Genomic DNA, 25,244 nt, shown 5'->3' on the forward strand with positions numbered 1-25,244 from the left:
ATAAAAGAAGACCCCGAATTCATGCCTAACAAATCTGATGAAGCCTTTGACATTTGGGCACAAAAGGGATTGACCATTTTTGGACAGTGCTTAAACGAGAAGGGGATAATATCATTTGAATCTTTAAGCAAAGAGTATCATTTGCCACATTCCCACTTCTTCTGGTACTTACAAATAAGAAGCTATATTCAAAACAGTGAAATAAAGAGCAAGACCAGCAGAGATTTACATCCACTGGTACAATTTTTGATAAAGAATTATGATAAAATTAAAGTCCCATATCAAATCTCGGCGGTATATACCATTTTGGAAAATAACTGTGAACATCAAGATACAAAGGCAAAACTGAAATGGGAAGAAGAATTGAATATAGGCATATCAGAGGAGAGCTGGAGGGAAATGAATCAGAATGTCCATACAACTACTGTATCGCCGTACTGGAGAGAATATGCATGGAAAATACAATCACAATACTTTATAACACCGGTGCAGCAAGCCAAATATAATAATAAAATATCATCAAGCTGCTGGAGGGAATGTGGCGAATCATACGCTAATGTTCAACATATATTCTAGTCACGTCCTGTACTGCAAATATTCTGGGAAAGAGAAGAAAGAAAGAAATCAGTCATATTTTAAGATGTGCTGTTCAATTAAACACAGACTATATGTTGTTAGGAAGGACCATAGACACACCTCATGAGGAAAATGATAACTACTTGCTTAGGGTGCTGCATATAACCGCTCTTAAACAAATCACCAGACACTGGCTCTAGAAAACCCCGCCCACAATAGAAAAATGGAGAGACACCATTTGGCAGGTACACCAAATGGAGTATATAACATATAAAATGAGGGGGAACCCCAAATTACATGAGTTAAGATGGGACAAGTGGTCAACCTACTACAACTAACTTAATCATAATGCTATAGCTGTGATTACCTTTCTGTCTGTTTGGTTTTATTTTATTTATTTATTTATTTATTTATTTATTTTTGTTCTGTTTTTTTCTCGTTTGGCCATTCGCTTGTGTGTCCCTTAGGGGTATGAAGTATATTTATATTCTATAGTCTTTGTGTATATGTAATTGTTTTGTTTTCCTTTGTTTATTTTCTTTCTTTCTTTCTTTTTTTAATTTCATTTATTTATTTACTTATTTATTGCTGTTGTTGCCGCTATGCTATTTATGTTGTGGTTGGTATGTGATTTTTTTTTTTTTTTCCCCTTTCATGTGCATGTTGCTTCATGTGTACATTTAGGTTGTTGTTGATATTGTTGTTGTGTTTTTTTTTGTTTTGTTTTGTTTTTTTTTGTTTTTGTTTTTCTTCTCAAGTGTACATATGAATACACAGACACGTGGTGACTTTAAAAAAATAAAGTATAAAAAAAAAAAATAATTTTAACATGTGCGCCATATATAGGTTTTATATATATATATATATATATATATATATATATATATATACATATATATATATATATATGTATGTATGCGGCTATTATAGTAAAAAACAACAAATACAGGCGCATGTGTGTAAATTGTAAATTAACAGTCCCTTTATCCCGTTGATGCCTGAATGTATTTACAATTATATAAAAAATAATAATAATTATATGTGCATTTGCTTTCAAGCTGATGCTAACTAAAGTGGAGATTGTTAATTTCTCTTTAGCACATAGAATAGATATACATTTAGGTATGATACAAATTAGCAATAACAGGAATAAATGGAAAAAAATGGTAAAAAAAAATAAAAATAATAATAATAATAATAATGTTAAAACACATTTTCCCGTCTCAGGTATGTAGATTTTATTGATGCCACACAATTATTTTCAATGTCCTGACTATAACACCAACTATTATAATCCAATGTGAAACAGAGCTCAAGCTTTTCACTTAGAACACTGGTGCTAGGAAGAGCATCATGATTTCCATCAGAGTCTTCATCACTGCTGCTCCTGTTGTCAGTACTACTGCTGCTTACATCACCTGGTGTAGAAAAAAGAAATCACTATATAAGAGTGGAGACATTTTTATCTATATTATATATACATTTTGTACACATGGTTACATTCACAAACATATGGCCATGTGTAAACCGCAAAAAGCTGAAAGTCTACACGAAATTATAGCATTATTACTGCTGTTTTTTTATAAGATTATCTATTTGGCCTGTTGCTTTAGGGCAGCATGAAGTGGGGAAATAGAGAATAGGGGAATGACACGGGCCCGCGACTGCTGCGGCGAGGCGGCGCCTCTGTGCATGGGGTCTGTGCATGCTGTGTACAGACTACACTCCTAACCAGGTGATGAAACCGGCAGCAACAGGGGCGTCGGTAGCTTAGTGGATACTGCTGATGTAGTGTAGGAGTGTAGTCTTCATCACTATCCCCACTGTCAAAACAGCTGTCGTCACTTTCGACTGGTGGAACCATGGTTTGAAGTCCACCTGGTCGCTTCCCATTGAACATTGATGCATTCACTTTGTTCTGTGTTCTGAAAAACTACAAAAAATGCATTTATATCCCAGCATGCTATTTTTATAATGTTTATAGAAATTAACTAGAATGGCATTTCCCAAAGAAAATGTATGTGTGTTGAAATCCACCTAAATACAGCATTATTTCTGTGCTGCCGTTATGGCCGAATGTGGCAAATTCGTGAGTCGCGACAAACATAAATCTTCAAATAACATAAAAATCACTCACCACATGAAGTCTATTCCAATTTAGAACATGGCACTCTTAAATACTTGATTCTGACTGGTCAATCAACAAAATTTTGTGGTGTTTATTTCTTGAGGTATCACCGCTGCTCTGCTGTTCTGTTGCTCCGTTGCTAGGGACGCCATAGCAACGGCCTTAGACTGAGGAGCATCTAAATCAGTTAACATTAGTCCACACAGCTCTCCCAAACTGGCCTGGAGATCAGGGAGATCATGTCGGTCACTGGCCATAAATGTGAGGGCAGCCTTCGCAGCTACTGGGTACCCAGCATCTCCGACCAGGAGAAGCGGAGTAAAATCCTCTCTTCCGCTCCTGTTTGTCTGGTGAATGCCTCTCCTCTGTCAATACACTCTGCCAGCAATTTAATAATATTGATGCCAGTTGTAACATTTGAATGTTTTAGTAGTAAGCCATGTTCTAAGTGGGATAATGTATAGTGAGCCGGTGACTGTTGAAAAATAACTCCGCTGCGCGTCGGGGTTCCATTCCCCTGTTGGGAGTTATTTTTCAACAGTCACCGGCTCACTAGCTATACATTATCTCTTACATGTCAGCTGTAGAAGCAAACAATAAGCTGGCACGTATTGTTACCTTAGCACAACTTACCTCATATTGAACAATTTCTCCAAATTTGCAGCCTCCACATGCAGTGGTTGTTAGCCAAAACGTTAGCTTCCATGAACCAGATGTAGTTGTCACTCCGACCAGTCCGACAAAAAACAATGCTTGCAAAAGAAAAAAAAATTGGCTTCCGGAGAGATGAAAATATTGAAAGTATATGAAAGGCCCGAATCCGGCCCATTATCCGTGTTTCCATTTTCCATTTAAACAGAAAATCGGAAAACAAGTCATTATCCGTTTTTTCATTTTGGTTCTGGAAACACATTTTGAAAAAACAAGTCATTCTTTTGTTGTTTCATATTTGGTTTAATTTTGAAAAACGAATAAACAAATGATACACGAATTCATAACTTAGCTGGGCGATGTCCGTCGATAGCTGCCTCCGTGAGAAGAGAACAGAAGGAAGGGGGGGTATCACTGTCCGAGGGCTGCCGTAGAATGGCAACGAGGATGTCAGCCAACCAACACTCCCTACCTGGTCCCTGGTTGTGGCAATTTGCAATGCTGGCCAGCTAGGAATTAACTAGCAGCCAGTACAGTACAGTCCTCTCTTGTCTAGATAACATTTAGCCATGTTACTTACTGATCCATTAGAAAGAAAGCTAGCTGGACATCGATTTTAAAGCCTCTTTGGTCACGGAGCTCTCTCCATCTCTTGAATGCCTGACTGGGGTTTACTCTTGTTTTTGCTCTTCTTTTATCACTCTCCTTTGCCTCCTCAGACAGAGGAGCTTGTTTTCTTTTGCTAGGCCGTTTGTCACTTATTTCCAAACTTTGTCCATCTGCCATTGTGCTCGTGACTCAACTATCTCATGCCCAACTCCTCATAAGGACCAGCTCCAGTCCCTGATTGGCTGACCGACCAGTTTCGCAATACATTTTCTGATCAACATTTTTTATTTTCAAAGGACACACAAAACAAACAACAGTACAGTAGCACATTAACAATTAAAATAAGGGAAAACAAGACAGAGCCACGAGATGAATTTTACAGAATGATAAAAAATAATAATCCTGTCAGTTATGAATGAAAAATTAAATATACTTTCACCAACCAAATAAAAGCAGTAGTGGACTGGAAGGAAAAAGACATTATTAAAGGACATTATTACATATACATGTATTACATATCCGTCAGTTTCTTTAAACTATTAAAGCTGGAACGTCTGAGGTCTTACGTTATTGTGTGGTAAGGTGTGGGAGGGGTGTAGCTCTTCTTTTAAGGTAGTCTCTTATGGATACAGCTATGTCTGACCATGCCTGTACAGTAGTGGGTCTGGCTCTATTGAGCCGTGCCGTTGTACACTCAAGAGAAGCTATATTCTGATAGGAGGCCATCCAATTGTGAATCAAGGATATGTTGGGGTTATACCACAATGACAGTATGGCCTTTTTTGCTGCAGTTAGGCCTGCTAACAGTAATCATCATTGAGTAGACAAAGGTGGGGACTAGGCAATATTGCGGATCCTAATAGCTCTGACAGAGACAACATAACCTGAACTCAAAAGTCACTGATCACTGAGCGTTCCCAAAACATGTGCATCGTTGTACCTGGCATCTGAGCTTGGCAGTGAGTACAGTTAGGATTAGTAATCAGTTTCATTTTAAAGCATTTGATAGGAGTGGCATATGCTCTATGGATCATCTTAAAATGTATAAGTTGATGCGCCAGATTTTTAGAAGTAGTGTTTAGATTGGACCATATGCGTTCCCAATCAGGCTCTGAACTGTGAAGATCTTTTTCCCACACCTTTTCAACTGCCAGTGCATTAGTAGATCGATCAAGCAGAGAATTATATATACGTGTGACTAACCCTCGAGAGCTCTGCCCAGGACCAATCCACTTCTCCATAGGGTGTTCTGGCAAGGGCTTGTCCCAGGGCACCCCATATGTTTTCATGGCCAATCTGAGTCTTAAGTAGAGAAAGTAGGAGGTGTCTGGTAGGTCATAGGTCTCTTTAATATCTTGAAATGTACAGAGTCCGTTGTTGTTAAAAATGTCACCATAAGTGGAAACACCTTTATTTAACCACGGAGGAGACGTAAAGGGCTGCCCGCCTGATTGAAAGTGATAATTATTCCAAAATGGAGATGTTTTGTGAAAGGAACTTATGTTGTCCATCATCAGCGCAACTTTTTGCCACACTGCTATAGAGTTGATTATAATGCTCCCATAGCACAAGTTATTGTTTCTACGCCCCCTGCCCGTATACAGTAGGACTTCCAGTCGATGGGGTTTCACCTGTGCTGCCTCTAATGCCCGCCAAGGGATCTCAGATTCTCTGTCCCTCCAGACATGTAATGGCCTAATCTGAAAGGCATAATAATAAAAATTTAGGTTAGGAACAGCCAACCCTCCGGTGAGTTTGCTTCTCTGTAAGGTTTTAAGTTTGATTCATGCACGCTTCCTCCCCATATAAAGTGTGATAAGAGAGAGTGCATTTCCGTGATAAATTTGGGTGGTGGTGCTAGGGGGATCATAAGGAATAAGAAATTGATCTGAGGCAGGACATTCATTTTAACAGTCGTGACTCTGCCTTGCAGAGAAATGTAAGGAGAACTCCATCTTTTCAGATCCTCTGTAATTTTCTTTTTCAAATAGAGAAAATTTTCCTGAACTGTTTTGCTAAGAGTAGGGTAGATTTTAATGCCGAATACTTGCCACGATTTTCGAATAGTGTTTTTGCTTGTGTTGCCCATCCCTAATATGTAAAGGATGTACAAATAGGGATGTTAACAGCCAAGCAGCCGCGTTTAATGGAAGAAGGGCAGACTTAGTCCAGTTGATTTTAAAGCCTGACATTTCTCTAGACCGGTCAAAGAGTTTTAGAATTTGTGGTAGTGATGTCTGAATATTGGATATGAACAGGAGGCAGTCATCCGCGTATAGCGAAATGTAGTGTCTAGATTGGTCTATAGTTATGGGAGATATTGTGTCGCTCTCTCTGATGGACTGCGCCACTGGCTCTAGGGACAGGACAAAGAGCAGAGGAGAAAGCGGACAGCCCTGCCTGGTGCCGCTATGTATGGGGAAGGCTCGTGATTGACAAGTACCTGTGAGAACTGATGCTGTCGCGTGATTGTATAGTGTTTGTATCATAGATATGAAGTTCTGTCCAAATCCAAACCTTTCCATGACTAACCACAAATAATTCCATTCTTGCTTATCAAAGGCTTTATGGGCATCAAGTGACTGGACAGAGCAATCATCTGGCATAGTATCTGCGGCTTCAATAACATGAACAAGCCTCCAAACATTATCAGCTGCTACTCTCCCTTTCAGAAAACCTGTCTGATCAAAATGAATCAATTTCCCAATTACTGTCTCCAGGCGACTGACCTGAACTTTTGCATACAGTTTTACATCTGCACAAATGAGCGAGATTGGTCGATAACTTGAACACTCCAGCGGATCTTTGCCTTGCGTGCATTTCTCTGGTCCCGGTGAAATGATCCCTGTTCAATGGCAAAATTTATAGAACCAAGTATGAGAGGTCCAACCTGGTCCCAGAAAGCTAGATACAGCTCCGGAAGTATACCGTCTGGAGAGCTTTGACTGCTGTCTCAAGCTCTACTAATGAGATGGGGTCCTCTAGTTTTAAGCTGTCTAAATGGTTTAGACTGGGCAGCACCAACTTTTGAAGAAATGAGGTGCACTCCTCTATGTCTGCACAACATGCGGATGTGTAAAGGCTGCTGTAAAAGTTCCTGAAGACATCATTATTTGCACTGGGGTCTGTAACAACCTCCCCATTCGTTGTTTGAATGGCATTTATCACTGCTTTTGATTCGCTTTCTTTTAACCGAAGTGCTAATAATCTACTTGGCTGGTCACCATCGTAATAATATCTCTGTTTTGTTCTGTGCAGAATAAATTCAGCCTTGCTTATGGATATACTCTTATATTCTCCCCCTTAGCGCACCGAGAGCATTGGCATTAGTTTCTGTGAATGCTTCTCTTTGTGCCCTCTCTGCTTTCTCTATCTCCACCTCAGTTTCGGAAAGTCGTTTATCGCGGTCATGTTTTAGCTTGGAGGCAAAGGCAATGCATGTGCCTCTTATGAAGCACTTAGCTGTTTCCCATAATGTCTGGGGCTTGTCACATGACTTGTTATTTTCTAAGAATTCGCCAAGTTGTGCTTTCATTTGTGCTAGAAAATCTGCATTGCTAGGTAAGGAGTCATTAAACCTCCACCTGTGTGCTTTAGGATGATCTAAAAATGGTGTTATAGTGCACGACACAGGGGCGTGATCAGAGATCGAGTTTGGGAGCATATTTATATGGGGCATGTTATTTATAAGAGAGGGGCTGGAGAAAATATAGTCGATCCTGGAAGAGGTGCCATGACGACCAGAGTAAAAGGAGTAGGCTTTAACATTATCGTTGCGAATGCACCATGGATCCACTAGGCTGAGATCAGCCAGAAAGGACCTTAGGGCCAGGGAAGAGGGAGGAACTGTATCCGGTGTACCCGAGGATCTGTCAAGTTCTGGGGAGACTGTAGCATTAAAGTCACCAGCGACAATGCAATAGGGATCCTGGTAACATAATAAAGTCTAGCTGATGGAGGGCAAAAAGTCACCATTAAAAACATTTGGTGCATAAATGCATGCTAGTAATAGCTTTGCATGGTTAACAGAGAGTAGCGCATACACAAATCTACCATCACTATCATTACCATTATCAACAACCAAAAGTTGGAGCTTCCTTTCGGCAATAATCAGTACCCCTCTAGCTTTAGTTGATGCACATGAATGGGCTATAACTTTATAGTGTTTGTTTTGAAACCTCTGTACATCATTTACTGTGAGGTGGGTTTCTTGAATCAAAGCTATGGAGACACGTTTACGGTGTAGGAATTCCAGACAGCGCGTACGCTTAATAGGTGAGTTTAGACCTTGAACGTTCCAGCTTAAGATATTCAAGTTAGCCATCTAGATGGTGGTGTAGGAGGATTGTAATGTAACATATAGATAGTCCACTTTGTCCAAGTAATAATAAGGTAAACTAAATCGAGAGACTGTCCCTTAGGGGTTAATGGCCGCACTGTACATTTAAAGGGATAGTTCGACATTTTGGCAAATTCGCCTATTGCCGTAATCCCTATAGTCATATGAGTAGGTACATTACCTTTAATTGTCAGTGCGTGCTGTTCTGAGATCGGTGGGGCAGAGCTGCCCGCTGAAATGGAGGTGAACGGTACAGGTCCCTCTCTCCCTCAAAACTAATCAAATACACCATCAAATGACTCCAAAACGCTCTTGTGGACAACTTGTAGCTTACACATTCACCACGCTATGAAATAATAATGTAATATTACGAGACACAGTTGTTTTGAAGCCAAATGCAGAGCCAGAACTACATTCCAGACATACAGTACTTGCTGGGCGAAGTGATTTCAAACAGCGTATGTTTAGTGCAGAATATACAGAGGAAGAGTTACAGGTTTTGGAAGAAGAGAGAGCAAGAAGAGAGGCTGAGGCTGCCGAGCAACTAGGGGCTGAGGGGAGACCCAGAGCCGGTGGTGTAAATGTGGGGCTTACTGTCCACTTTATTACGTACACCTGTGCAATATAAATATAGTGTATGCCTCAAAATAATCACCGGAACATGGGGAGAACATGCTAACTCCACACTCATAAATCACCACAACTCCTGAAGGAACAACAACATAAAATGTTACCTAGCAGTCTGTTTATTCTCAGCAATGAGAAGTAATGCCAGTCACTTCACTATATGCTCTGGGCAAGCACTTATCCATAACATAACCACAACAACATTTGCATTTTAGCCTTATTTACCATGCTTGGGTTGTAGGCTAATGTTACTCAACATGGAGGTAACGTTACAGCAGAGAGATTGCTGAGCAAAATACACAACGATCACTTACCACGTCTGCTCATTTATTTATGCCGACAGATGGTATGACAGTGTCTCTCAAGAAAGGAGTTTGAACCATTCCTGAGCTTCTGCGCTCCATCTTTTCACTGTAGTCCTCCACTAAAAAATGGCAGGAGCACACAAACATTTTCCGGACCATTTCCAGAGGCGTGTTGGGGTCGATGTCCAGCACAAATAGCCATTGTTTCATCCTGTCCGTATTACTGGTTGGAACTACGTGAAACTTCACTCTGCTCCATGTCTTCGGCTTGTTACTGCAACCTTTTATAATATATGTGTCAACCATGATTTACAAAAACACTTGTAAACTTTCCTCAAACCTTCTGCTGTGTCCAGCTGACGATACCGCAAATGGCTACAAGCAATAACAACGGCACTGTCTCAGCTGCGCACTGTGTCACTCCACCCAGTGATTTAGTCAAGAAAGTAGTTCCAAGTATTTGCTTCATGTGTTGTAATGTTACTTAATAATACATTATTATTTCATATCGTGGGGAATGCGCAAGCCATGTGTTGTCCACTAGAGCGTTTTGGAGTCATTTGATGGTGTATTTGATTAGTTCTGAGGGAGAGAGGGACCTGTACCGTTCACCTCCATTTCAGCGGGCAGCTCTGTCCCACCAATCTCAGAACAGCACGCACTGACAATTAAAGGTAATGTACCTACTCATATGACTATAGGGATTACGGCAATAGGCGAATTTGCCAAAATGTTGAACCATCCCTTTAACACATCCAAAACAGAAATTTAGCACCAAAACTACATACAAAAAGGCAAACCGCCAGGTCCTTAAAATACCTGTGGTTTGCATGATACAGGTATCAATCATCCCGGTGGCACACATACTGCAAGGCTTTCCTCAACAGCCCCCATCCCTCATATGGTATGTAATGTTTTGTTCAACCGACTGGAGAGGGAAGGGAGAAAAATAAAATAAGTTAATAAATAAAACGAAGCTAGATAATAATAACATTAATAATAATGAAATGGAGCCCAGGAGGGAAGGGGAGGGGGAGGGAGGTAATAAACCACTAAGTAAACACGCTATGTTAATCTTTAAATTTTAGAACCAAAATAAACATATAGGTATTCTCACTATAAGGATTCAGCCATCACTGCTCTCTTTTCATTTCTCAGTGTACAAAATATGTCTGTTTTCTCCTGATCAAAAAATATCCACAAGCATATAGAGAAAACGAGAAACAAAAAACAGCCTCTAATAAAAATATCAGGAGGAAAGATATCTAAACGGTAAATGATTAATCTTATTTTTTCTCTATTTGGGGAGCACTCTACTGTTATTGGTGTTGCATCAGCATAATGGGTACAAAGGACTAAGATCAAGGAAGAGCAGACATTTTCACTCTACATGTTCAACTCTAAGAGATACAAATAAATAAATCAATAAATAAATTGTTCCCTCTGTTAATGAGTTATATCTAGGAAAAAAATAAACATATGTATCTCCTTTCAGAGTTTTCTTTTTTTTCAAAGTGTTGTGAGAGAGGAGTAAAAAAAAAAAAAAAAAAGAATTATATTATATTATTATATTAAAGTGAATATTTCAGGCTGGAGGTCACTTTGAGTCAATGTGTAGGAAAATGGTGTAGGAACTCGATTGTCATTAAAAAAATAAAAAATATACACAACTGTAACTTTGGGACTCGTATTTGTTACTTCCGTATTTATAAAAATCGCTAAACCGGAAGTGACGTATCATGGGGAAGTCCTGAATACCAAGTACAGTAGACGTACAGTAAAACAACGAGACAATGGCTAGCTTTGACAGTGAAGAGGTTGTAAATGTTTATGCCGGGACATATGACAGGCCACAACCTTACAACTTTGAGCCAGCCAGATAACAAAGGGAGCCAGGGCAGCCTAGGGTTAGGAGAAATGACGGTCAGAGGAGAGATATAGGCTTTATCCGAAACCGCATACTATACTAGAAGTACGTACTGATTTTGCCAAAATGTAGTATGTAGTAAGCAGTATGCAAACAAAAGCAAAATCTGCAGTATGCAAAAAATACCCGGATGTCGTACTGATTTGGAAAAATTCCACAGTATGCATCAGACCAGTCTACCTCGCCTACTGTTTCCCACAATGCAATGAGCCCTTGACCAGGACCAGTCAATTGTCATAATGGCGGACAAGAGTGACCAAGCCGGGAATACCGCGGAGAAGGAGGAATATAAATGTAAGTACCACATATAACATTTTTATTCAATGTTGTGTAAGGAGAATGATTCAAAATTGTGACAAGGCTACATTGCCTATTTGTAACGAACGTGTAACTTGGCTACATTTGTCCTAATAACATTAACACAAAGCCATAATGTAAAGTTAAGTCTGCTAAACTAACGTTAACGTTAACATTAGCGAGCTGTCAAGAAGAAAACAACACGACATAATGTTACATAACTTAAAATCTATCGTTAAGTTATATTTTTTGTTATTAGGGACAGAGCAGGACACAGAGGCCCTCATCCGTTGGCGATCCACCAATGAAGCCCTCTTCAGTGGGCGGCGAAATGCTGCCCAAAAAGGATTTGAGTAAGTTAGGTTTTTAATAGTTATCTTAGCATGCTTGCTAGGTAGATATTTAAAGTGTTATGACAACGTTATATATCGGGAGTTTGTTGTATTTTCATGAACATAACTACTTTTCATTGCTGTTTTTTGACAGAGAATTCGTCCGGGAGAAAGGTTTGGTGGGCAAAATCAAGCCCACCAAAGTGAAGAGAAAGTGGGAGAACCTCAAGCAAAAATACAAGGCAAGTTATCTAGCTATGTTGCCTATTTAGCAGAAGCTGTTGCATCCTAAAATTCTGTTAGACCTCCTACAATGCCATTACTTATCTGCTGCTGAGCTAGACAAGCATGACAACAGATGCAGTTGCCAGATGCTTTGTGTGTGTGTATGTGTGTATGTGTATGTGTGTGTGCGTGTGTGTGTGTGTGTGTGTGTGTGTGTGTGTGTGTTGTGTAGGAGCTGAAGGCCCCAAGGACAGGGGTTAGCACAGAGGGAGGAGAGGCCACTGCCGCATCCTGGAAGTGGTTCACATTAATGGATGAGTCACTGGGCCGGAGGCCTAGCACTACGCCTCCGGTGACCATTGACTCATCCAACCAGGATGTGGTGGTGGTCTCCCCTCCCTCACCCAGGGAACCCCAGAATGAGACAGGTACCCCTGCGAAAAGGAGTAGAGAGCCAGACTGGGTCCACCTTTTTAGGCAGGTCACAGAGAGGGATAAAGAGAGAGAGAAGGATTTGCTTGAGAGAGAGGAAAGAAGAGAAAGCGTGGTGCTGGAGAGAGAGGATAAGAAGGAGAGAGAGCGGCTGGAAAGAGAGGAGAAGAAGGAGAGAGAGCGGCTGGACAGAGAGGAGAAGGAGAGAGAATGGAGAGAGTGGTTGGAGAGGAAAAAATGAGAATGCAGAAAGGGAGGAGACAGAGAGATTTCATGTCACTGGTTGAAAAAATATTCAAAAAGTAGTTGCGAATAAAAGGAATTGAATTGTGGTTTGTGCTCTTATTTTTTTAGTGATAATTTTGTTTCTTATAGTGTCATTGGTAGTTTCACATAACTATCGTTTGTTTATAATGTAGACAGATATATTGTATCCTAATTATCATGTTATCCTAGAGAGCATATTCATATAACAACATCTGGTGTAATTTTCACTGGATGGTGTATTGTGTCACATAAGGTGGATGACCCACATAATCATAAGAAATATGACTTTGAGTGAACATGCATAATACTTTTTATTAACAAGGTGGGTAGTAACTGTTTTGAAGATGGTGTAAACTGCAAACTACTTGTCAAACCAAGACAACAGGTCCAACTAGTCCAGCATAGCAATGACTGCACCCCCTGGTGTTATAAAATTGTAAAACAAGTATTGCCACCATATAAATACAGAATAGAAAAAAAACAGAGGTCAAATGTAACATATATATGATTTATTGCATCATGCTACCTCTAAATGACAGGTTGTACCCAGCAAGCAATAGTCGTGATTTAAACGTATTGGCTATATTTAGCTCTGATTTAGTCTAGCTACATGTAACCCAAATCTAGCCGATTTAATTTTGAAATTGATTAAATGTAATTTTCACCATTGCAGATGGTGTGCGGTATGATATTCAATCACGTATGGAGAGTCAACAGTAATTAAAATATGTTTATCTCCATTTTTTGGACATGGTCTCTACATAGCCGTATAATCGATGACGTCTACACTTTGGCTATGGTTAGACGTCTACCAAATTTTCACTGACAGCCCAAATTCAGCCGTGATTTAGCCTAGACGTCAGGTCTTCATGTAGACGGCTATTAGACGTTTTTTAAACCAAAAAATGCTTGCTGGGTATTCTTTATATTATTATTTAAATTTATATATAAATTATATATATGTTGTGATGGAAAATTCGGGTATTTAAACATATTTAAACTATAATGTGTTGTATAAGGTTACTTGTTTTGATGAAACTGAACTTCTAGCCTAATGATGTGTGTTGCTCATTTAAACCCTACTGTGACAGCAGTGAGAGACACCAAGGTCACGAGCCAGGGAGGCTCAGACACCAAGATTATGAGCCACGGAGGACAACAAGTGTCCTTGTTAGTCTCAAGAGATGTTGTGTTTTAGGAATGTCAAGGCGACACATATTTTGACTGTTGATGTGCATGTGTTATGGGAACTATAAAGATAGCAGGGCGAGAGGACTTGCTAGGCATTCACTGACTGACTGTTCATGCGGTTGTATGTGTGAGTGACTCCATTCATGAATGCTTATTAAAACTCAAGAAAGACAGCAGATGTGTGAAGACTTTTTCTTTAAACTGTTCATTAAATAGTTGTTTTGCCACCACAATGTATATATATGCCATATGGTTGATTACAGAAACCAAGTGAACCTGAATTAATGAATACAAAGAGAACTAGAACTTTGTAATCAAACAAGAACAATTATTGCAGGAACTCAAATAGTGTTAAATATATGTCATATGGTTGTTTACAGAAACCAGCTGAACCTGAATTAATGAATACAAAGAGAACTAGAACTTTGTAATCAAACAAGAACAATTATTGTAGGAACTATTTACAAAAAATGTCAAATGTAAGAACTATGTACAAAAAAATGGTGACTTGACTAGTAGTCAATGTGGCGGCACCAGGAGCAGAAACCTTTGCTGCCAGTCTGTTCTGCAGGTTTTCTCCTGGCCTTTGGTCCTCCGGCTGGTTTTCCTGGTAATCATTGCCGTGGACGCCCCCCTCCTCCACATCTGGCTCCACCATGTCACCATTGGTGATGCAGAGGTTGTAGAGGAAAGCACAGGTGGACACCACCACTGGCACAAAGGTAGATCTAACCTACAGGACCAAAGAGATGTGTCATGTAACTGCATGTTATTAAACTTTATTTTTTAATCCTTATTAATTAGAATGCTATATAAATCATTGAATGTATTGTTTTTAATGATCTCAAAATGTTCTTCCTTGTACAGCTTTGCTGCTCAGCAGTCATGGCTGCTGAGCAGCAAAGCTGTACAAAGCAATGTGTATGTAGTGACATTTACAGACATCTTATGCTCTTTTTTTTTTACCTCGAGCGCCTTGAGAAAGATGCTGCGCCACCAGGTCTTCATCATGCCAATTGCCCTTTCCACCACACATCTGGCCTTGGCGTGATGACAGTTGTACCTGGCCTGCACAGGGTTTTGCACCGGCTCCCTGTATGGTGTCATGAGGCTGATTGGAGCGGTCAGGCAGGGATATCCCCCATCCTCAATTAGGATCCAGCCAGGAGGTGGTAAGATTAGGGTAATGTGTAATATGTTACTGCCCAACACTGCTTTTGTCTAAACACAAACACATCAGATATCATGTAAACTACATTAGAAAATATGCAATGTTACTCTGTACAGGTGAGACATTAGGGTGTTTAGTTTAGGGGTACACGTTTTATTTGATATGTGCTTGTGTGGGAAATGCCAGGCTATGCCCTCTACTGTGGAGAGCATGTGCTGCAGGGAGGTTCTTTCCTTCTGGCCCCTGGTGGAGAATCTGACCCCCAGACCCAAGGACACTACATGCCTGACGCAGCACGCAGGCTTTGAGGCATGCTGCCTGAACCCGTTTGTGCTCCATATAGCCTACCTCAATTTCAGGCAGGAGCATGGTCCTCTGGAGGCCACCAGACATGAGTAAGTGTAGGGCAGAAATAATGTACACTGTTACTGTTTTTTTTTTTTTTTTTTATTGTCAGATTTTAGAATGTGTCCCTATCCCATTCCCCAGGCAATACCGCTACACAGCCTATAGGCAGGTTGTCCGCTGGGCCTATGGGGTTCTGGGCAGGCACATAAGGAAGCCCATTCCGTCCTGCGTCGTCTCTGCCATCAGGAGACAGTTCCCAGAGGAAGGGGGGACTTACAAGGGCTTTGAATGGCCTCATTTGGGGGGTAATTAATAAACAGATTCAAAAATCACATTCACAAAGTGTCTTCTGTCCAGTATTGGGCAAGTTATTCAGAAAAAGTAATTCCCGGCAGTTACTTATTGCTTATTACTCCTCAAAAGAGTAAAACAATTATTTATTTGTTATCAAAAGTGATTACTTAACTTGTTACTTACAACACAATATAATGTAAGCTCCATATGAAGCTAGTTTCCAGTGCAAGAATATATCAATACAAAATAAGTTTCCAAACACAAAGATAACGTAAAATAAAAAGTATAATAGCATCTGTATTAATGTCCTGTGCTGAATCGTGACTGTCGTGCATGATGCTGGCCAATGGCTTCATCCTTACTGATATGCTGGAAGGATCTGCAAAAGGGGGCAGGTGTGGCTGAGGACAACAGAGTACTCTTCTCACGTAGAGCCTGTGGCGACCTGGAGTATCCCACTCTCAGAGACTCCATGAGGGCTGATGCATATGCTAGGAAAAGGAGACAAATTCAGTGAGATGGTTGACTCATGAACCAGCTCACTTAATAATATTTAGGGACTGACAAACTGCTAATCGTATGATGGTTTCTCCTTGATGGGACGGACGACACAGTCACCTTTGCGGAACCTTGGGTATGAAACAGCGGAACAGGCCTCACCATCACTCGCCCGGGCAATCTCTCTGCTGCCATTGTTGTTGTAATGCAGGGCTGCCAAGAGAAGCCTGTAGAAAAAGTACAATGAAAGAAATATTAAACAGTGTCATAGACAACAATAACAATAATGACGAGAGAAAACAGCAGGGTCAACACTGACACTGGAAGAGCCACTGCACTGGAGTAAGAGCAGAGAGGTAGATGTAAAGACACACACACATATACAATGAAAGATGAAAAACTGCTGCGCACAGGGTCATAGACACAATAGGTGGGAGGCAGGGATCTGAAAAAGAAAATATTTTCTTCACATCACATACTATGTACCTGCTGTACATCCCAAGAAAGGAGAAGCTGGTGTGCTTGGGGGCAAAGTGCAGCATGAGGGAGTGAAATGCCTCCTGAGAGAAGGTCTGGTGCTGTGGGAGAGCTGCCGGATATCCTTCACCAGTGCTGGTCTGGTAGCTACACTCTCCAGTTTGATAGCTACATTTGATCCTGTGGAAACACATCTTGTTCTGATGTCACTACAACTGTCTCCATATGCCCTTATTACATACTACAAAACGAGCATTTATCTGATTTTCTGTTATGTGTTTATTAAACACATTAAACACATTTAATCAAGCTTGCTTTGCCTTGACCCGGAAAGCATTCTTCTTCTTCTTTGTTTGAAATGGCAGACTAGACAATGCCGTATTGCTGCCCTCAGTCTGTCTGCGAGTTTTATCCATGATGGAGTTGTGTATGGAGCTAGATTCTACATGTGTGTGTGTGTGTGTGTGTGAAATAAAAATAAAAAAAATAATTATATGTGCTTTTGCTTTCAAGCTGATGCGAAATTAAGCGGAGATTGTTAATTTGTCTTTAGCACATAGAATAGATAGAAATTAATAAAATAAATAAATTCCTTGCACCAGTGTTCTAAGTAAAAAGCTTGAGCTCTGTTTCATATTGGATTATAATAGTTGGAATTATAGTCAGGACATTGAAAATAATTGTGTGGCATCAATAAAATTTACATACCTGAGATGGGAAAATGTGTTTTATTATTTATTTGTTTGTTTGTTTTTACCTTTTTTTTCCATTTATGCCGACTGTCGCTAATTTATATCATACCTAAATTTATATCTATTCTATTTGCTAAAGACAAATTAACAATCTCCACTTAATTTCGCATTAGCTTGAAAGCAAAAGCACATATAATTCATTTTTTTATATAATTGTAAATAAATCCAGGCATCAAGGGGATAAAGGGACTGTTAATTTACGTGCGCCTGTATTTTGCCGCATAGAACATATATATATATATATATATATATATATATATATACATATATATGAATATATGTAAGATACCACTCTGTTGAATAAAGATAGAGCTCCATACATAACTCAACCACTTACTGTAGTAGTCGGAAATATGTACCTGGTTCCAGCCACGCTTTGTCCCTTGCTTCTCCCTCCAGAGGTGGATGTGCACAGCAGGTAAACGTAGGGGTGTCATGCTCATGGATGTCGAGCACATGGTTGACCATGCTCTCCCATTTAGCCTGCATGATATTTGGGTTTCCGTCAGGTGTGGAAGCAGCAGTCCAGTAGAGGTGGTTGATTATGGCTGGCTTCCACAGCTTAAGGTCCTCACACCCTCTCTCCTTCGCAGCCACATCCAGCGCTTTCCCTATACCTGTTTCACAACGCAAACACTTATGTTAAAAAAGGAAAACAAACAACAATCAAAGTAAATTAAACTACATACACCAAGATACTTACTTTTACCAATATGCCAGATATCAAAGAAATGGCGTGTTCCTTGTGGGCACATCTCCTCCCGCACCCACTTGGCAACCTAAAGCATGGGCCACAAACACAATTTCAATAAAAAAAAATCTGAGTGATGGTCAGAAGCTAGACTTTTTGTGTGTACATCTGGTATTGTCTTTACCTGACGACTTCTGTCTGTAATGAGGGCTGAGGCAGTCATGTCTTGCTCCTCAAGAAATGCAATGCTGCGCTTCAAACCCTCCAGCTCACACCAGTTGCTGCTTGGGACCTCGGAGCTCTGAAAAACATTTGGTCATATCACTAACTGTGTTACCTAAGACAGCTAATTGGAGATAAAATGGTCTGATAGTGATAATATGAACTTACCTGAACAAGTTGAAGATCCATCACATTGTTGACTCTGTCCTCGATCAGAGAGTAGGTGCCATACTTGGCACAGTGGCCAGGAGAGACTGACCTATATACAGTCATGTGAAAAAAATAGGACACCCCATTAAATATTTAGTTCTTTAATAACAAATGTTCACATATCGATGTCTGATCTTGTTTTTCTTTATCTCTGGGAAAGAAAGTGATTTAATTGCAGGTAAACAACAAAAGTTAACCTTGTTTTACTCATTGAACGAAAGATATCAATAAAAATGCATATTCTAACTGAGGAAAAAGTTAGGACACCCTACCCCCTAATAGCTAGTGTTACCCCCTTTGGCTGAAATAACTTCAGTGAGACGCTTCTTGTAGCTGTCTACCAGTCTCCGACATCGGTCTGAGGAGAGTTTGCCCCACTCCTCAATGCAGAATTCTTTCAGCTGTGAGATGTTTGAGGGGTTTCTTACATGTACAGCCCATTTCAAGTCACCCGACAGCATCTCAATGGGATTAAGATCTGGGCTTTGACTCGGCCATTCCAGGACTCTCCATTTCTTAGTTTTCAGCCAGTCCTTGGTGGATTTACTGGTATGTTTTGGGTCATTGTCATGTTGCAGGGTCCAGTTCCGCTTCCGTTTACAGATGGTCTCACATGTTCATCAAGCACCCTCTGATAGACGATAGAATTCATGGTGGATTCTATGATGGTGAGCCGGCCAGGTCCTGCTGCAGCAAAGCATCCCCAAACCATGACACTTCCACCTCCATGCTTCACAGTTGGTATGAGGTTCTTTTCCTGGAATGCTGTATTGGGTTTACGCCAAACATGTCCTCTCTTCTGACGTCCACATAATTCAATTTTAGACTCATCTGTCGAAAGGACATTATTCCAGAAGTCCTGGTCTTTGTCTACGTTCACTCTGGCAAACTTCAGTCTGGCCTTCATGTTTCTCTTAGAGAGCAAAGGTTTCCTCCTTGCACACCTCCCATGAAAGTTAAACCTGTGCAGTCTCTTTCTGATTGTAGAGGCATGCACTTTCACATCAACAGTAGCAAGAGCCTGCTGTAGGTCCCATGATGATACTTTAGGGTTTTTGGAGACTTCTTTTAGCATCTTGCGGTTTGCTCTCGGGGTGAACTTGCTTGGACGGCCAGACCTGGGCATGGTGGCAGTTGTTTTGAATGTCCTCCACTTGTAGACTATTTTCCGGACGGTGGAATGGCTGATTTCATATTCTTTTGAGATCTTTTTGAATCCCTTACCAGACTCATAAGCTGCTACAATCTTCTTTCTGAAGGCCTCAGACAGCTCTTTTGATCTCACCATGGTGTTCACTGTCACTTCAGCAGTCTGGAGCACACCAAACTAAATGTCTGAGGTTTAAAAGGGCAAGCCTCCCTCAAAATGCTGAGTAACGATGTTCTAATCATGTGCACCGGATGTGATACACCTGTGTGTGATTTTAGCCATTTTAAGTGGGAATAAATGTGGGGGTGTCCTAATTTATTCCTCACCAGAAATTGCATTTTTTTAAAATTACATTTTACAGAAAGTTATAAAAATCTTTTCTTAAGTTTTAATTGTTTAGTTATATTACCTGAATCTCCCAGTATTGTTAGAATTGATATTAAATATCCATATGTCCAAAAACACACAATTTTTTCACAACTGTATGTATTAAAAAACAAACAAACAAAAAAAAACAGTTTAAATCAGATGGTGAGGCACAAAAACTGACATATTAAGCTATATTCTATCTGAAAATACATTTTTGGCCTTTTGTATATCAATGACACTAGCCAAAGTGTACTACCTACCTACAGTCACCAGAGAGGATTAGTCCTCCACCCATCTCTTTCAGCTGTCTGACGAGCTCTGTCTGCTGAGTCTGCCAGGTATCCACAATGGTGGGGATAGTGTACAGGCGCTGATGGTGGAAGAATGTCCCGGCACTGATGCACTGCAGCCCAAACAGCTTCAGCATCCGCAGAGTCTGTGTAGCCATGCACCCTGAAAAGTGGATGGCTCCACTCAGTAGGAGGTTGCAGGCAGGCATGTTTCGGTTCAGCATTGGCTGGTTCTGCCAAGAATGCTGGTACCCACAGGCACAGACCTAGGAGATGTATAGGAAAGGCAGATAATAACCACTTAATCTATAAATTATAACCAAAGAAAACAAACTAAAAAAGATGAATATAAATAAATTAAAAAACAAAATGAACATACAGATTATGATACAAGCTATTTTTTTAATAAGCTCCTCCACATGTCCCTGGGTTTCCCCACAACAAGCAGGGCAAATGCCGAACAAGGACATCAGCTTGCTTTTACACACTATGAACTTGTCAGCAGCACTAAAAAGAGAAAGAAAAACACCAAATAGGCTATTATTTCTTTATTTTCAATTGCCCAATGCTGGCATAGCTCTAAAATCGTATCTTTAGTGCTGATGTGTATTTGGTATAAAGAATATGTCTTACCTGAAGTCAGAGTGAGATTCCTGAAGTGGCTCTTTTGATGGTTTATCATCATCAGATGACCCACTCATCATTTTGCTTATTATGCTTATTGGGCTGGGCAGTGGAGTGGAGGTCTTTTCCTCAAAACTTGTCTGAGTCCCCACACTGACCATCTTGGGCTAAACCTGGGTTGCTACAGTAAGATAAAGAGATCTACCTGAGTAATATACAACATTATATTTAGTAGCCACAACAGATACACATGTAGAATCTAGCCTAAACCAATCAAAGTTGTACCAACCTGCATCATACTAAGATGTGTAATAAATTATCTTCCTACATGATGCAATTTAATGGAGTGTGGTATGCAGGCTATAGCTCATTGTAGATAAGACTATAGTTTCATTACCTGATGAACGATGCAAGGGTCTGATGTTACACTGAGTTAAACAGTGCAGCCCAGATGGTCGAGGAGCCATTGAAAAGGCCTCTTGGTCCAAATTGCCAAGGACTGCAGGCGGTGCAACCCCACTTGCAGCATCTCCCAAAACCTTATAGCACACCAACATGACACCACATGAAATACATGACAAATGTACTAGCTAGCTGTGCTCACAAAGTCCAGCCAAGTTGTACACTTCAGAGTGCTTATAATTGCAACAGACTGGTAAATGTGTCATTTTGCCGGTCCTCTGATGACACAGCGCGTTTCCCTGATAGTGGTCACTGGTCACCGGGCGAGTGAAATAAAGCCCTGTGCAACCCGCTAGTCTCTGCAGCAAACACGAGCCTGCCCTTCGTGCACATTCGTAACACCGCCTTTTCGCCATTGACAGACGGAGGAGGGTTCGCTCGCACACGTTGTCTCATATAGCTAACGTTAGCTAGCTACGATATTTTCGCAAGCTTCCCAGTCCAACGGGTGTCATGCCATTTGGGCTAACTTATAGGCTATGGGCATGCCCGAGGGGATGAAATGTATAGGCTACAGGCGTTTACCAGTCTGTAACAATGTTAGCAGACTATGGTTAGCAATTACGCCTTACAACAATTAGTAGCTAACGTTAATGTTACATTATGCTGGCAATTTGGAAGTTGGCAATGGTTAGAAAATGACTCACTCTGCGCAGTTCCCGTTTTCGTCGAGCCGAGCTGTGTCCTAGCTGAGACGGGGCCGGCACTGCTGCTAATGGTGGAGCCGACGACGCTGCTGTGTGCAGAGAGGGAACAGCACCCACTCTCAGTCTCACCCGGTTCTGGTGCCGAAATCCCATTTCACACTCCATCATGTCCCCGGGAATATAATCCTCCGGTGTGAAGTGCGCGCCACAAATAACCACGTTCTTGGTTGCTGACGCCGCAGTGAAGTCCCGTCCCTTCACTTGGACAAAATGCACCCACGCACGAAAAGTGGCACTTTTCCTATTCGTGGGAAAAGTATGAACTCTATGTCCAGATAGACTAGAGTTTGTGCAGCCCCCACAAACGCAGTATTTCACCATTATGTGAAAAGGCGGACAAAACTAGCTAATAACAAACAGAGAGCTAGCTAGCTAACACACTGACGTTAGCTAAGAACCGCCAGCCGCCCGACTGACTTGCTAACGTTACTGACCTAATGTCACTGAATACTGACAGACTATTGACTAACCTATTGAATACTGACTGACCCTGACTACTTACTGATTAAATAATAACTAACTGACTAGACAACTGACTACCGACTAACGTTACCAACTGACTACCCTGATACACCGCCAAACTACTATTATGCAGTTTACTGTGAGCTGCAAGGTCAAGACGACTCCCCCATGCTACGTCATCACTGTAAATATGAAAAAAACTCAGTTTTTGGCACGAGCTTCAGAAACCCACAATTTTCACCATATTTTTGCCCTTTTTATCTGTGAAGATGAATTTTTTAAATTATTTTTTGGGTATAGTTGGCTTAATCATAAGCTCAGAAATGTAAATCCATAAAAAAAGTCATAAAAATTTTCAACCTGAAATATACACTTTAAAGAATTATTATCAAATTACATTCAAGCGTCAAGAGGCCGCTCAGCTGTGGATACCTGGACTCACAGTGGGTGTGATGAGGAGTTGTCCGTCTCACACCGTCTCCGTAAGGCAGGTGGGGGCTGGAAAGTGTTTTGAAGAAAATCCTCGGCGTCGTGTGGCATCCCGAAGGTGATGGTGCCGTTGTAGATGATCTTTAGCTGAGCCGGGTAGAGCAGAAACGGCTGAAGCCCAAGCGACGTGATCTTCTTGTGAACCGGGGCGAACTCCCTTCTCCTGTCCGTCTTTTCTCTGCTGTAGTCCGGGAAGAACAGCAGGGGATGTCCATCGTGCTGAACTCTGGCTCCTTTCAAGACGGCCTGACGGTCGGAGTAGTCCAGCAGCTTGAAAATCAGAGTACGAGGACGGTTGGTGTCTTTTTCAGAGTTAACTCTGTCGATGGGCCCTCTCTATGCGGATGTCCCGGTTTCCCAAAGAAGGTATCCATTTGGGCAGGTTGGTGCTCAGGAAGCCAATGGCGTCCGACCCTTCCTTGCCCTCCTTCAGCCCGACCAGTCTCACGTTGGACCTCCAGCTGGGGTCCTCCATCTGGGTGATTTTTGAGGTGAGCTCCCCCACCTGTTGCTGAAGGCCGTTGACTTCACGGTTGTTAGCCCTCACTGTAGCTTGTAGTGTGTCAAGCTTAGCCGTGTTACTCTGAATGGTTTTGTGTGATGACTCGAGGCCCTGGGCTAGCTGACTCACAGTATCGTTGGTATCTTTTATTTGTCGTGTTAATTCAGCTAACTGCGGAACGAGGATGCTGTTGACCACTTCTTTCACTGCCGACTGAATGAACGTGCTGAGCTCACTCTGCTGTGCTAACAACGTGGAGCTAATGGCGTTGGCAATGGCGTCGTCTAGATCCTCTTTCGGCATCGTAACCAAGGATTTTTTCTTCAATGGTGACAGGCGGTCACCCTCCCTTTTGCACCTGGGTTTTCTTGGAGACATTGTGCACTGATGACTTATCAGTTTAGTCGGTGAAATAAATGATAGAGATGGTTTTAGGTGGTAGATGGTTTTGTTGAGAGCAAGCTGTTGCGCTACGCATGCATCGCAGTCGAGCCAAGTTTCGCAATACATGACGCGTTTCCTGCCGTAAAGCAGATTTTTTCAGCGAAATTTCGCCCCGATGGCAGAAGCTTATTACAAACAAAGATACTGGATTACTACAAGATGGCCCACCTACAATATACTCCCATTATATGAAATGGTATACATTTCCGGTCTCCTAAGTAGGTGTTGTCCCCCGTACCCCAATCAAAGATGATGGAGAACCGCCAATCAAAGACGAGTATCCCCAACCTCGCTTCTGTCAACATGTGTGTACCCTTACTGGCTGTTAGCTAAATAAATAAGCGGTCCGTGAAAAAAAAAAAAATTCCCAGCAGATGTCTTAGTTACAACATGATTGAGCTAACTGGAGTAGTTTCATGTCGTGTCCGACAACGGGAGGCTTTTAACAGATGACGTCCTGATGTTAGCTTTGCTGCTGCTGTTAGCTGTCCCTGTCAGCTGCAGCCACTGATGCTCTCTAGACATCGTGATTTCCCAAAACTGAATAAATACCACACATAGCAACACAAAACTGCTTTGCTAGCTCAATCATGTTGTAACTAAGATATCCGCTGGAAAAAATATTTTTTTAATCCAGTATCTTTGGTGACTGTTTTCTCTGATTTCAGCACCAGAGAGGAGATATCTGGTGCCAGATCTCGTGTGTTGTTGAGACAGAGACAGGTCTTGAACAAAGTAAATTTTCTCCTGATTTGTCCGTCTGAAATTTGCCATTTTGGTGTTGGAATGTTCTGAAGATATGTGGCTTGTGATAAATGGGTCCAATATTTGCTTCCGTGACTATGGGGCGAAAGAATCACGTTCATTTCTCCCACAGAAGTCAATGGACTCAAGACCTGCTGTTAGTCTCCTAAAGGGGCGTGGTGGTCGCGAACCCCATGTGACACTGATACAGGAAACTGACTCGCAGTGGACCGTCTTGTTTTATCCACCGTCTTTGTTACAAAGATTGCAAAGCCACTAAGTAACCTATGTAAATGCTGATAGTCTGATTTTACTGTGGCCACTACCCTGTGCAACCCACATTATTTTCATAATGATATATTTTAAAAAAAAATGCTGTCTGTTGCCTCTTTAACTCGTTGTCTTTGATGGCGACGGCAACGAGATGCGGTT

General features: G+C 41.2%; 1 protein-coding gene across 1 annotated transcript; it reads right to left on the bottom strand.

Annotated features, from left to right (window-relative positions):
• Positions 1-16,030: 16,030 nt before the first annotated feature.
• Positions 16,031-23,927, bottom strand: LOC144464625 (uncharacterized). The gene is made up of 11 exons (XM_078172156.1): positions 23,454-23,927; positions 23,107-23,392; positions 22,112-22,371; positions 20,349-20,644; positions 18,528-18,618; positions 18,322-18,438; positions 18,150-18,225; positions 17,806-18,063; positions 16,704-16,874; positions 16,338-16,444; positions 16,031-16,210 (listed from the first exon to the last, which is right to left on the bottom strand). The coding sequence occupies exons 1-11, from the start codon at positions 23,925-23,927 to the stop codon at positions 16,181-16,183; spliced, it is 2,166 nt and encodes a 721-aa protein (XP_078028282.1). The 3' UTR covers positions 16,031-16,180.
• Between the last annotated feature and the right edge of the window lie 1,317 nt (positions 23,928-25,244).

The sequence above is a fragment of the Epinephelus lanceolatus genome, chromosome 11, assembly GCF_041903045.1.
Source record: "Epinephelus lanceolatus isolate andai-2023 chromosome 11, ASM4190304v1, whole genome shotgun sequence".
NCBI lineage: Eukaryota > Metazoa > Chordata > Actinopteri > Perciformes > Serranidae > Epinephelus > Epinephelus lanceolatus.

Coding starts and splice junctions, on each gene's coding strand:
- LOC144464625 (XM_078172156.1), bottom strand. CDS start 23,927: ATGCCGAAAGAGGATCTAGACGACGCCATTGCCAACGCCATTAGCTCC. Junction 23,393..23,453: donor GGGACATCCGCATAGAGAGG/GCCCATCGACAG, acceptor CTGATTTTCAAG/CTGCTGGACTACTCCGACCG. Junction 16,445..16,703: donor TTTCTTGGGATGTACAGCAG/GTACATAGTATG, acceptor CTTTTTCTACAG/GCTTCTCTTGGCAGCCCTGC.